Consider the following 14,605-nt stretch of genomic DNA (forward strand, 5'->3'; position numbering starts at 1 on the left):
TACAAATATAGAAAAATATTTATGGTGACTTTAAATAATATTTCTACTTAAAACTTCCACGTGAGTCAAAAAAAAATTTTTTTTTTAGAAAAAAATTTCTACAAAAATTGTGATTATAAAATAGAAATTATGCCAATTTTTTTTAAATTTCTAAAGAAATCAATTGTGATTAATCGAGATTGAAAAATATAAATTTTTTTCACTGTTTTAAAAAAACTCAGAATTTTGTACAAAACTTGTGATTAAACTTGTTTTTTTTAACATAATTTCAATTACGATTGAAAATAAAAAAAAAACGATTATTTTTATTATTTTATTTATTTTTAAACAAATTTTTTAATTTTAATTATTTTTTCTATTATATGAAAATTCTACCATTTATATGGAGAATTTATTCTTTCACTTTATTTAAATACTCTATTCTGTAAATACCAATTACTAAATTTAATAAAAAAAAATAAACAAAGACAAATACAAAACAATAAAAACTTGTATTTCAAAAGCAAAAATCTAATAAATATCACTCTTCATTATTTCATTTCCATTAAATTCTCTGTATCGTGAATAAAAAAAAATATATAGTTTTTTTCCCTACATTTGATGACACGGAGAAGTATTTTGTTTCCAGTTATTGGACTCGTCAAAGCAATCAAACGATATAGAACAGACGAAAAAATGAAGGCAATATGGCAGAGTAATTAGAAAATTTAATTGCTCCACTTCAGTATTTTTACAAAGTGAATAAATTGGCGAAAAACTAGTCCTCCCTCTCTTACCCATAACCCAACTAATAGTAAAATAGACATCTTGAAGAATAACAAAAAACGAATTCAATAGGTAAAATTTAATTTTTATTTATTTTTAATTTTTATTAATTTTTATTTATTAAGAAATAATTATTTATTTCCCTCTTAAACGGTAGCATTAAAAATGTAAAATCCCTCTAAAGTAAATCCCTCTAAGTTTGTATAATTATTTAATAATTTTAGTAAAATATTTTCATTATTAATTTACTTTCTAATTATGGAAATAATTTAATTAATTAAATTAAAGTAAATAATTTAATATTATTAATAATTTAGGTACTTATATATTATAATTATTATTATTTGTTGTATAAATGTGAAGCGTGGAAGTGAAACGGTGCGAGTTCATGAACGTTTCATATCTCAATATGAAGCGAATGCAAACGTGTATAATATAGTAAAGGGAGGAAATGGATAAGGATGACGAGACGTTTGGTTAATTACTCCTCGTGATTAATAGCATCATTCAACTAGAGAGAAATTTATACGCAGCTTTGTGAGAATCCACGCCGGCCTTTAGAGATACATGTCTTTGTTAGACACTTGCGCTATCGAACCTAAAGTTTCATCGATTTCACAATCCCAAAAGCAATTCTGATACGTTAATCGTCAGAAACAAGAGGTATGCATTAAGTTAAATCCAACATTGCGTGTATATACATATATTTATATACAATATACAATGTGTCTCAGTTAATTTTCGTTTACATTCAAATATTTAACAAAATAAAATCAAAATAAATTCAAAATAAAATTAAAATCAAATCAAATTAGAATCAAAATAAAATCAAAATAAATTCAAAATAAAATTAATAAAATCAAATCAAATTAAAATCAAAATAAAATCAAAATAAATTCAAAATAAAATTAAAATCAAATCAAATTAGAATCAAAATAAAATCAAAATAAATTCAAAATAAAATTAAAATAAAATCAAATTAGAATCAAAATAAATTCAAAATAAAATTAGTAAAATCAAATCAAATTAAAATCAAAATAAAATCAAAATAAATTCAAAATAAAATTAAAATCAAATCAAATTAGAATCAAAATAAAATCAAAATAAATTCAAAATAAAATTAATAAAATCAAATCAAATTAAAATCAAAATAAAATCAAAATAAATTCAAAATCAAATTAAAATCAAATCAAATTAGAATCAAAATAAAATCAAAATAAATTCAAAATAAAATTAAAATAAAATCAAATTAGAATCAAAATAAATTCAAAATAAAATTAATAAAATCAAATCAAATTAAAATCAAAATAAAATCAAAATAAATTCAAAATAAAATTAAAATAAAATCAAATTAGAATCAAAATAAATTCAAAATAAAATTAATAAAATCAAATCAAATTAAAATCAAAATAAAATCAAAATAAATTCAAAATAAAATTAAAATCAAATCAAATTAGAATCAAAATAAAATCAAAATAAATTCAAAATCAAATTAAAATCAAATCAAATTAGAATCAAAATAAAATCAAAATAAATTCAAAATAAAATTAAAATAAAATCAAATTAGAATCAAAATAAATTCAAAATAAAATTAATAAAATCAAATCAAATTAAAATCAAAATAAAATCAAAGTAAATTCGAAACATAAATAAAGACAAAAAATATAATAACTTATTAAAAACAAAAACCTAATAACAAAGTCAACTAAAAAAAAGAAGAAAAAATTTACAAAATTTCTTGCAAAATTATTTTTCTAAAAGTTTTCCAATATTCTCGCAAAAACTCTTTTCACAGTATCAAAACTTTCGGAGAGTTATTTTTAGAAAAGAAGAAAAAATTACCTTTTCAATTTCTGTCCTCGTCAAAAATATTTTCCTTTCAATCTTCAGAAATATACAAATAATTTCATATTTGACTAAATTAAAAGCTAATTAATTAATTTTTAAAAAAAATTCGAAATTTGGGTCTAAAGTTAAAGGTCAAGAGGTAAAGAATAAGTCGAAATTTAGGTCGAAAATTTAAATTTCAAAGTTAAGGTGTAAAAAATACCAATCCAGAGTAAAAAACAAACTCAATCTTCAGGTGAATTTTCATTACTTTTATATTATTTCATTTTATTTTATATTATAAGAATATTGTTACTGCGTAACTTCTTGAAAATTATTTTCATAATTTCAATTCAATTATTATTTTCTACAATTTTTAACTAAAATTCTTCTTTAAACCAATTATTTTTAAAATTTTTTGAAAAAATCCTTTGAGAATTTTCAAATTCATTTGTTTACAATTCAATTTTACGAAATTTCATCGACGATACGGAAATTCTTCAATTGGAAAATTTCTTCAATTGGAAAATAAAAACTTGACATAATTTCAAAAAAAATTACAATAAACTTTTACAAAAAAATTAATTCTACAAAATATTGTTAGTTAAAAGTATGAAAAATTTAAATTTTTAAAGATAATAATTTAAAACCTTTTCAAAATTCAATTATTTCTAAAAATTTACGCTATGATTTCAATATTCAATTATAATCTGAAATTTTAACTGAAATTTTCTTAAATCAATTTTTATTGCAAAATTTTACGAGAATTCAATTATTTAAATAAAAAAATAAATAATTTATTGAATAATTGAATGTTTCTTAAAATTCAATTCCCATAAAGAATCGTTATGGACAAATTTTTAAATAATTGAATTTTTAAATTAAAATTAAAAATAAATTAATAAATTAATTAATTAATTAATTAATTAATTAATTTTTAAATTAATTTTTTAAATTTTAATAATTGAATTCTATCAACGAATTTTAATAAAAACTGAAAATAATTGAATCCCTAATAAAAACTTTATTACTTTTGAACAATATCTAATTTTTGCGAAAAATATTATTACTCTTGAAAATAATTGAATTTTTGCAATAATTAAATGTTTGGGAAGAATTTTATTGTGTTTAATTTTGTTTAAATAATTGAATTTCTTTTGGAAAATTTTATTAAAATAGTAAATATTGAAAATCATTGATTTAAGGAAAATTTTTTCAAATAATAGAAATATTGCCAAGAATTTTATTTAAATTTTTGACAACAATATTAATCAAATTTTTAAAAATAATGGAATTTTGAAGAAGAATTTTATTTAATTGAAATTTAATTTAATACATTAAAATGTATTAAAAATAATTAAATTTCTGCGATGAATTTTATTATTTAAGAAAATATTTGAATCCCTTAAAAGAATTTTATTATTTATGAAAATAATTGAATCCCTGTAAAATTTTTTATTATTTATGAAAATAATTAAATTATTGCGAAGAAATTTATAAAAAAATTTTAAATAATTGAATTCCCGTGGAATTTTTATTATTTTATGAAAATATTTAAACTTTGTGTAGAATTTTATTAAAAAAAATTTTGAATAATTTAATTCTATTTTGAAGAAATTTTATTAAAAAATAAATATTGGAAATCATTGAAGTGAGGAAATTTTTTTGGAAATAATTGAAATTTTGCCAAGAATTTTATTAACATTTTTTCAAATTTTTTAACATAATTGAATTTCTGCGAAAAATTTTTTTACTTTTGAAAATAATTTTAAAAATTTTGAAAGTCTGATTTTAGATTCGTAATCAGCGACCCCAAAAACTCCTGTGTAAGAAGTTTTAATCGAATTTGAGGAAATTTTAAAGAATTAAATTTCGCTATTTTTATTATTAATTTGAGGAGTTAAGTGATTGCTGATAACTGAGTGCAAGTTTTAGCTTCATAAAAATGTTTAAAGTTGAAATTTAATTTCCAAAATAAGGTGAATTCTGATAATTGGGTGTCAGCTTCAGCTTCATTATTTTCCTCAATTAGTATATGGAAAATGTTTAAGGTTGAAATGCAAAATAATGAAATATACAAATAGTGAGAATTTTGCAAATAAATTTAATTTGAACACCTTGTATGTATGCTTGCACTAAATTGGTCACGATAGTTGCACGCGTTAACGACCGTCGCAATTCTCTGATTACAGCATGCACATTGCACATGGCTACGCCTATGCACGAGTAAAATAGGGCTAGTACACCAACCGTGTTGAAATGAAACAATCAATCGGCAAACAACATTATTGTACGCGCGTTTGGCTTATTTGTGCTTCGAATACAAATGTTACATTCATTTTCAAATTTCAACTCATTAATTAAGAATTTCATAAACTCTATGTGTGAAAGTTTTCCAAAAACTATCAACCAAACAATTGTAAACAAAAGTTCAATTATATTCCCAAGTTTACATTTTACCATTAAATTATTACTGTTCTCTGTAAATCTGAATTTGTTGAAAACGAGCCATTCATTCACAAATTTTTTTATAAATTTTTTCTCAATAATTTAATTATTTTCAATAATAATAAAATTTTTTACAGGGGTTGAATTATTTTCGTAAATATAACTCATCGCAGAATTTCAATTATTTTTAATACAATTTTAATCGAATTTCTCGAAAAATGTAATTGTTCTTAACAATTTTATTAAAAATCGTCAAAAGAAATCAATGATTTAAAAATGTTTTGATAAAATTCTTTATGAGAATTCAATTTTAAGAAATATTTAAGAAAACATTACTTTTTGTTTTGTACTTCTAATTTTTCTTTGCTAAAGTGTCAGTAGTAAAGAGAGTTTATTACCATATTATTAATTGTTATAATGATACTGTAAATAAAAAAATGATTAAAAAAAATTATAATTCTGAAAATTGTAACAGTGAAATAAAGAATTAAGAGAATAAATAAATGAGAATGAAATTAAAAAAATGCAAACAAGCACACGCCAATTTCTTTCACCTTTTATAATGTGGATTCGACAAATAAACATTATTACAGTGCGCGAATTTAAACCATTTTTGTTTAAGAGTTTTTACATAGCGAGAGAAAATAATTTTTATTTGCGAAACTCTCATTTTTAACAAGATGCGAAATATTGTCTGCTAAACAAACACTATTATTCATATATCATATAAAAGAATAATTAACGAACCTAAAAATTTAGATTACAGAGTTTTTTATTACACAATTTTGAATTTTTTTTTAAGAAGAATAAAAAAAATATTCGCAGCTTTTATTAAGTAATTATCCCAGTAGACGGTAATGAATAGAGAAAATAATATTGAAATATATTTTGCAAAACAATTTTTAAAGGTAGCAGTAGGTTCATCCCTAGGGTTGTAGCATTCTGATAGTTTATTTTAATTACTAACAAGTTTTTCACTCGCGAAATCTGATATATATACGAAAATGAAATCGTAATTCTCTAAACCCACAAGAAGGAATTACGAGCTGTCGCGTTTACGTAGAGAAATTTTAAACAGATTACCATCTCACTATGGCACAAAACGCTTTTACTATTATTATCCTTGCGAACAGAGATTCAAAGTACTTGAGCAATGGTAACAAGTCTATATATACACAGAAGAAAACGGCATTTGAAAGACGATCTATGAGACTCGTTTCGAAACATTATACTAAAAAGAAAATAAATACACTGTCTTCACGATAACAAAACGGATTACTGTAAAATTAGACGTTTCACTTCTTGGCTTACAATGAAAAAAAAAATAATTTGCTGTACTAACTAAATAGATTTAATTAACTAAACAAAATTAAACTAAACAAATTTCGTTTGACTGATCTAAATTATTATGCAAATTATTCTCTTTTTTATTTATAAAAAATACTAGATAATTGTTAATTATTAAAAAATTTAGTCCGGACAACAAAATTTATTTTGATGGCACCAAACTTTCTCATAGTTAAAAATAAAAATTTTTAATTTGAATTTAATTTTTTTAATATTAAATTTACTTACAAATTTAATTGAATTTAATTCAACTACTAATTGTAGGAAAAAAATTAATTTAAATGCATAATGCATCTGGACAATAAATTCCAACTACAAAGTTTACTGTTTACAGTTTATATTTAGTTAGGAAGGGATATCCTAAGAAAACTTGTTCACTCTTTGCTTCAGTAATTACTGGCAAATATTGTTCGTGAGACATGTCCCCGAGGACTTGTCCACTCATGACGTACCTAAATAAATCAGTAGCATTTCCCGTGTAGAAATTTTGACCGCAAGGCCTAGTTAGGGCCAAGTTAGGAAGCGTAACTCTGTGCCTGTGCTACAGAACCAAATGTTTGGGTCTAATGGCCAAAACCATATTTAAACACAACTAAAATTCAAAATTTTTTTTCGTCTTTCTTTATAAAAAAAAAAAATTTAACCAATTCGTAAAGAATTTAATTTAATTTAATTCTTTTTACTACTAATAAAGTAGTAGAAAGTTTCTTTCACTATTTATGCTACTTGTTAGTAGAAATTTTTCTACTATTTTCAGAAAAGCATCTTCACTTGAAATTTAAAGATTCAAAATGGAAATCGAAAAAAATTTAATTCCAAATAATCGAAAATAAATTAAAAACTTTTCATTTGACATTTTGAATTTTTTAATTTCTGGAGAGCGTAAATTATTATAATATAAATCGATTTAATAGGATCATCACTATGAGATATTTCGAATTTTGTTACAACTTGCCTTCGGACAATTTTTATATGAAGACAAGAGGGACTTACCCGCTCGAATCGAAGATTTTTTTCCCGCGTTAAATGTATGCTGGGGACCACTTCATCTCAATTTCCTAAGAAGGATCAAAATTTAACTTCCGCGTGGCACTTTCTTCCTTATTTTTCCTCCCTTGCACTCTGAAAATAGAGAAGAATTATTTTTATAAATTATATTTTATAAATTTTATAAATTTTTTTTTAATTTATAAATTATTATAAATTTATAATAAAATGAATATTATAAAAAGACAATATAAAAAATATAATATACCAAAAAACAATATTAAAATTTTATTATATATTTTATTTGACCTTTTTTGTTACATATATAGAAAAAAAATTATGATTGCTTCAAATTAAATCAAAATAAATAAAATAATACCTACTATACTGAAAAATATATATATAGAAACAAATAAATATTTATTTGAATGGAATATTTTCTTAAAACAAATATTTATTATAAATAAATAAAAAAATATGTTTCTTTATACTAAATAAATATTTTATACACATAAATATTTACTCAAAGAAAAATATTTACTTAAGATAACAGAATATGTATTTTTCTTAAAAACCTTCAGCTTTCGCATTCATCACAATAAAATTAATTTGATAAATTCTTTTATTTACAATAACTCGTTAATTTTTTTTCACATCATTTTCCAGAAATTAAATAGAAACGTATAATTAAATTTTTTTTTCGACATATTATAATGAAAAAAGTTTTTATACATTGGGACTGTAGAATGGGACGAAGTATGATATATAAAAAAGTTGTCGGATAGAAATAAAATTGATCTGTCGCGTAGTTACTATTCAGTTTGACAGTTCTAATTTATTTTTTCCTCTTGGGTTTCATGGATTCGGAAGGCGTTCAGAATATATATATATATATAAATATATATAAATGTAACGTACATACCGTGGCTACAATATACCAATTTTTTTTCATCCTTTTTTCAAAAAAGAAAAAAATAAAATATCAAAAACTTTTTTTTTACCCGTCGCACAAGGGATCGGTACGAAATGGAGCTGGAGGAATCCGATTTTCTGCCGTTGATGTTGCCCAGGCAGAAAATGGTGTAAAACTATTTCCGTGGTCAATACGAGAAATAAAAGGGGGACTAGAAAAGTTCTTTAATAATAGAAATGCCAAGGAATGGATTTTCCTGGAGTTGACTGTAAAGAGAATGAAAAGAAGGCAAAAAGGACCCACTCAAACATGTTCTTAAACTCGTAGAACTCAGCGAAATCTCAAGAATAATAAGAGAAGCAAAAAAAAATAAAAATGAAAACTAAAAAAAAATAAACAAAAACTTAAAAAAAACATACATAACAGTTTGCAAATACAAAAGGTGACCAAGTTTCTTCGTACCTTTATTTGAAAACTTTACGCCAAAAAAATTATGTTCTCTATTATATTAATTTGTCTATTATCAAATAAATATTTATTTTAATAAAATAATTTTTATTTTAAATCAAATAAATTGTATAATTCAACCAATAATTCCACTGTTTGAATCAAATACCGTTCATTGATTTAAATAAAAATTATTTAATTCAAGTAAATATTTATTAATTAATTAATTTAAATCTACACTAGTAGGTTATACTAATTCAGATTAACGAGACTAAAAAAGAGAAAATTTGAACCAATTTTTCAAAGTAAAATTTCTTAAGAATGTGATTAATCGGAATTTAATGAAAATACTCTCCCTGATCGTTTCATTACATACTCTATGTATATACTAAACAATAAGTTGTATTTAATGGCTCTTAATTGGCTGCAAGATTAAAATCACATTTTCTCAAGAGTCTACGAAGTAAGGAACCACAAGAGAAAGAGAGAGAGAGAGAGAGAGAGAGATAAAAAGATAAAGAGAGAGAAAAAGAGGGTGAGAGAGTAAGAGAGAGAGAGAGATGAGTAAATGATGATGAAGTTTTCTCATAAAATAAATTACGCAGTCCTCTCCTTAATTCAGCACAGCCGACTTGCCTGACTGGTAATATTACATATTTTCCTAACGGCAAAAGTTCCGGAAGTCTTGTTGAAGTATATCCTCAGTTCATCCACGTGAACTTTCATAGGATTTCCGTCGAGAGAACGATAGGCGCAATTTTGGCAATAAAGAAAATGAGTCACTTGCTAAATTTATGCACATTATTACATATAATACTGTCCTCAATATTTCAAAATTCAGATATATTACAATTTCCATACCTATAGATCATGTGATTTTCTCCTTTTTCTTAAAAATTATAAATAGACGATAAAAAATGTGGAAAAAAATTCGATTCAAATTTTTCAAAAGCTATAAAAACTCTGTTTTTTTTAAGAATATCAAATTTGGACAAAAAAACGTATCAAAATGTTGTTTTGCAAAAATTTTGATTCATTTTTTGTCTAATTTTTTTATACAGGGCTCGAATCAGTGAAAATATGGAAAAATACGGACCTTAAGGAACAAAAATGAAAAATTACGAACCAATTACTGACAAAAATATTAATACATTCCGAGTCAAATAAGACAAAATTTTACTTAAAACTATAAATTAAATTTTTTATAATAATTAAAGAAGATTCAAGCATTTTTAACTAAAATTCTTCTTTAAATAGATTATTTTTAAAAATTTTCGAAAAAGTTCTTTGACAATTTTTAAATCAATTTGTTTACAATATTCTATTTTACGAAATTTTAATTAGTCGCAAATTCTTCAGTTAGGGTAGAGCGGGGCTAGTTGAGCATAGGGGTAAGTTGAGCAACCGAAATATCTCAGGCTCTATAAATTGGCCGCTAAATTTTTTCAATGCCAGAAAGAAGCAGGCACTTGCGCAGTTATGTTCCCTCCTGCGCCTGCTTCTTTCTGGCATTGAAAAAATTAGCGGCCAATTTATAGAGCCTGAGATATTTCGGTTGCTCAACTTACCCCTATGCTCAACTAGCCCCGCTCTACCCTAAATATATATTAGAAAATAAAAACTTCAAATAATATAAAAAAAATTCAATTAAACTTTTTCGAAAAAAAATTAATTTCAACATTGAATTACTTCTAATAATTCGCGCTATATTGCTAATATTCAATTATTATCTAAAATTTTAACTGAAATTCATTTTTAAATAAATTTTTATTAGAAAATTTCACTCGAATTCAATTATTTAAATACAAAAGTAAATAATTTAAATTATTTTTATTATTGAATAATTAAATGTTTCTTAAAATTCAATTCCCATCAAAAATTTTTAAATAATTGCATTCATTCCACGAATTTTAATAACATTTTTAAGAGTTATTACTACATTTTTCGTGGAATTCGATTAAAATTGTATTAAAAATAATTGAAATTCTGGGATGAGTTTTATTATTTGTGAAAACAATTGAATCTCTAAAAAGAATGTTATTATTTTTAAAGAATATTTAATTTTTGCGAAGAATATAATTACTCTTAAAAATAATTGAATTTCTACAATAACTTTTCCAAAATTAAATTTTAGAATTTTCTAATAAAAATTGATTTAAAAATGAATTTCAGTTAAAATTTTAGATAATAATTGAATTTTAAAATTAATTTTTTTGAAAAAGTTCAATTGAATTTTTTTTATACTAGAATTCAATTATTTAAATACAAAAATAAATAGTTTATTGAATAATTGAATGTTTCTTAAAATTCAATTGAAAAAATAATTGAAATTCTAAGATGAGTTTTATTATTTGTGAAAAAAAAGTTGAATCTCTAGAAAGAATTTTATTATTTTTGAACAATACTTATTTATTTTTTGTGAACATTATAATTACTCTTGAAAATAATTGAATTTCTACAATAACTTTCCCAAAATTAAATTTTCTTCTCGTGTTTTTAACTATAATTCTTCTACAAAATCATTATTTTTAATAATTTTTACAAAACTTGTTTGAGAATTTTAAAACTAATTTCTTTATAATTTACAATCTACAATTTCAAAAAAAAAATCCGCAATTAAACTTTCTCAAAAAAATTAATTCCACAGAATTGTTAGTCAAAAAAAATTAAAAATTCAGATTTTCAAAAATTTCAAATTCAAACCTTTTCAAAATTCAATTATTTCTAAAAATTCACGCTCTAATGCTTTTAATATTCAATTATAATCTAAAATTTTAACTGAAATCCATTTTTAAATCAATTTTCATTAGAAAATTCTATAAGAATTCAATTATTTAATTACAAAAAAAACCATTTATTGAATTAATGCATGTTTCTTAAAATTTAATTTATTTAACGAATTTTAATAAAACTTTTAATAATAATTACATTTTTCGAGAATTTCGATTAAAATTGTAATAAAATTACATCAAATTTTGCAATGAGTTTTATTATTTATGAAAATAATTGAATTCATAAAAAGAATTTTATTATTTACTAAAATAATTGAATCCCTGTAGAAATTTAATTATTTATGAAAATAATTAAATAATTGCGAAGAAATTTATAATAAAATTTGTAAATAATTGAATTCCTGTGAAATTTTTGTTATTTTATGAAAATAATTAAAGGTTTGCGTTAAGTATATTTAAATTTCTTTAAATAATTAAAATCTTTTGGAAAATTTTATTAAAAAATAGTAGATATTAAAAATCATCAAATTGAGGAAAATTTTTGAAAAGAATTGAAATTTTGCCAAGAATTTTATTAAAATTTTTGAAAATAATTTAATTTTGGAGAAGAATTTAATCATTTCTAAAGATAATTGAAATTTTGACGATAATTTAAAAAATTTTTTGAATAATTGAATTTTTGCGAAGAATTTTATTGCTTTTGAAAATAATTGAATTTCTGCTATCATTTGTAATTTCTCTAAAATTTTCCAAATTATATCGTACAATTTACGAACTTTTCGTGCTTTTTCCATCAAATTACGGACTTTACGGACCTTTTTTCAAAAAATCTGACTTTTACGGACTTTAAGCAAATTTACGGACTTTTACGGGATTTTCGGACCTAGTTCGAGCCCGTATAAGTTATAACTTATATAAACGGTATAATTGGAAAAAAAATAATAAATAGAAAAATCGAACTACAAAAGTGTCACTTTCAGAAAAATTATCCACATAGGGATAAATATAAAAGATATATGAAGATATTTTCACCATAATCCCTCTTTCCTCCACCATCTCTAAAATCCATTAGTTTAGATTATCCCCCAGTATTTTTATTATATATATCTAAGCTTTTTTTATGATCAAAGGAATATAAGAAAATATATAAAATGAAAAAAAAGGAAGAAGAGAAAATTGAAAATTTTAATCCAACCTTCTCGCTTTTCTGTTCCAGCCATTGTACAAATGATTATATCGCTGTCTACGCTGGATCAGCGACCACTAGTCCTCTCTTAAAAATGCTTTGTGGAAATGAAAAAGCTTACGTCACACATGTCGGACATGACCTTCTCGTTGAATTTCGGTAAGTTTCAAACTATACCCCTACACTCATTGTTAATGTTCTTATTTTTATTCCAGAAACCAAATTATTTTTACTTTCAAATTTTATACTAAGTAAAAAAAATAAAAGAATACATAACTAACTAAGAATTAAATGAATAAGGCCGTTTTCGGCATGGTCATGGATCGCGATGGATCGTGATCCAGATCACTTTTCCTATGCTGTGATTGGTTACTTTGTGATCCGGATCGCGATCCATGATCATACCGAAAACAGCCTAAATATCGAACTAAATAATAAATGAATAAATACCCAACTAAAAAATAAATGAATAAATAACGAACTAAATAAATTATTCCTATATATTTACGATAAAAAATTTTTTTAGATCTGGATATGAAGTACCACCATATAACTACAATGGTTTCATTGCGAGTTTAAATTTTCTCGAATTAACCACTGAAGCTCCAACAACAATAGCAGCGGAAAGTACAAGTAGAACACGTAAGTTCTTTTTTTTTGGGCGAAATAAAATATAAAAACTAAATTTAACTTTTGCTTGTAGTTATAAATTTTCATCAAATATAAAAAACATGTTCGTAGTTCAAGAGGAATTTTCATTTTTAAAAAATGTAAATCGGTTTTTTAAACAAAAACAAATTTCATCTGAAACGAAAATTAACTAAAACTTTTAATTTAACTGCTCATGCAAAAATTACAAAAATTTTGTTAAGATTTTTAAAAAATAATTTTCAATATTAGTTTCAGTAGTATAAATCAATTGTGGTCAGACAGAAGTATTAAAATTATTTCAGTTTTAGGGAATATTTTATCAAATTCAGTACCACGAAAAAAATCATAAAAAGAAATAGATTTCTAACTTTGCAAAAAATGATAAATTAATTAAATTTTCTGTTTTCTTTTTAATTGAAAACAATTTAGCAATGCCGTTCGCAATTGAAATGATTCGCTCGCCAAGCATCAGCAGTAATCATGAAATGCGATACACAAATCGTGATTTACAAGATCATCGAAAAGATCAAGAATCATCGAGTAGCTGTGAATTAGAAGTAAGTGGCGATAAAGTCAGAGATGGCCATCATGACACTCGCGGAAAATTAAAATCTACAACTTGTCGCCTTATTCTCCGAGGACGTGTTTACGACACTGTTCATGTTTCCCTAGTCAGCTACAATCTCAGGTAAACAACTTTTAATTTCATCTTACAACTAACAAAGAAAAATTTAAAAATTCACAATTCGAGAAACCATAGTATAACGAACAACAATTTTCAAAAAATTAATTAAATTCGCTTGAAACTCCCACTAGATCGGGATTTAAAATTAAAAATTTGAAAAGTATAGAAAATAAATAAATTCAAATTTTTAATTAAAATTAAAAATGTCGGGAAATTTCAAAATTGATGCTTTTTATAAAATTTCCTGATTTTACACACAATACTCTGACAAATTTCTCTTTTTAAGACTTTTTTTTTGACTTTCAAAATAAGAATAAATGAATAATAACAATAAATGAATTCAACTCAATTTTTCATATACAGGTTTGCCTTTTTCCCTGACCCTGAAGAATATTCTGATTCACTCCAAAAATTATTAGATAGTCAAAAAAAGGTTCTATATTCTATTACATTTATTTACAAATTTCTTCAAAAGTAAAATTATTAGAAAACGTCAATAACTTCTTTTTTAATTAAATATTTAATCATTACTATTTTTCTATAGGAATTAAAATTTTCAAATTCAAACCTTTTTGAAATTCAATAACTTGTGAGAATATTATTATAAAACATGAAGA

General features: G+C 22.9%; 1 protein-coding gene across 3 annotated transcripts in view; it reads left to right on the top strand.

Moving 5' to 3' along the window:
• The window catches only part of LOC122498345 (cubilin-like), a 247,097-nt gene extending 233,102 nt beyond the window's left edge, over window positions 1-13,995 (top strand). For all 3 annotated transcript variants that reach the window (XM_043606030.1, XM_043606029.1, XM_043606031.1), the window contains 3 exons: window positions 12,683-12,811; window positions 13,179-13,294; window positions 13,733-13,995. In XM_043606030.1, coding sequence (XP_043461965.1) covers window positions 12,683-12,811; window positions 13,179-13,294; window positions 13,733-13,995 — 508 coding nt within the window. The remainder of the gene's footprint in view (window positions 1-12,682; window positions 12,812-13,178; window positions 13,295-13,732) is intronic.
• Window positions 13,996-14,605: the final 610 nt, after the last annotated feature.

This window comes from Leptopilina heterotoma, unplaced genomic scaffold (assembly GCF_015476425.1).
Source record: "Leptopilina heterotoma isolate Lh14 unplaced genomic scaffold, ASM1547642v1 Lhet_148, whole genome shotgun sequence".
Classification (NCBI taxonomy): Eukaryota; Metazoa; Arthropoda; class Insecta; order Hymenoptera; family Figitidae; genus Leptopilina; species Leptopilina heterotoma.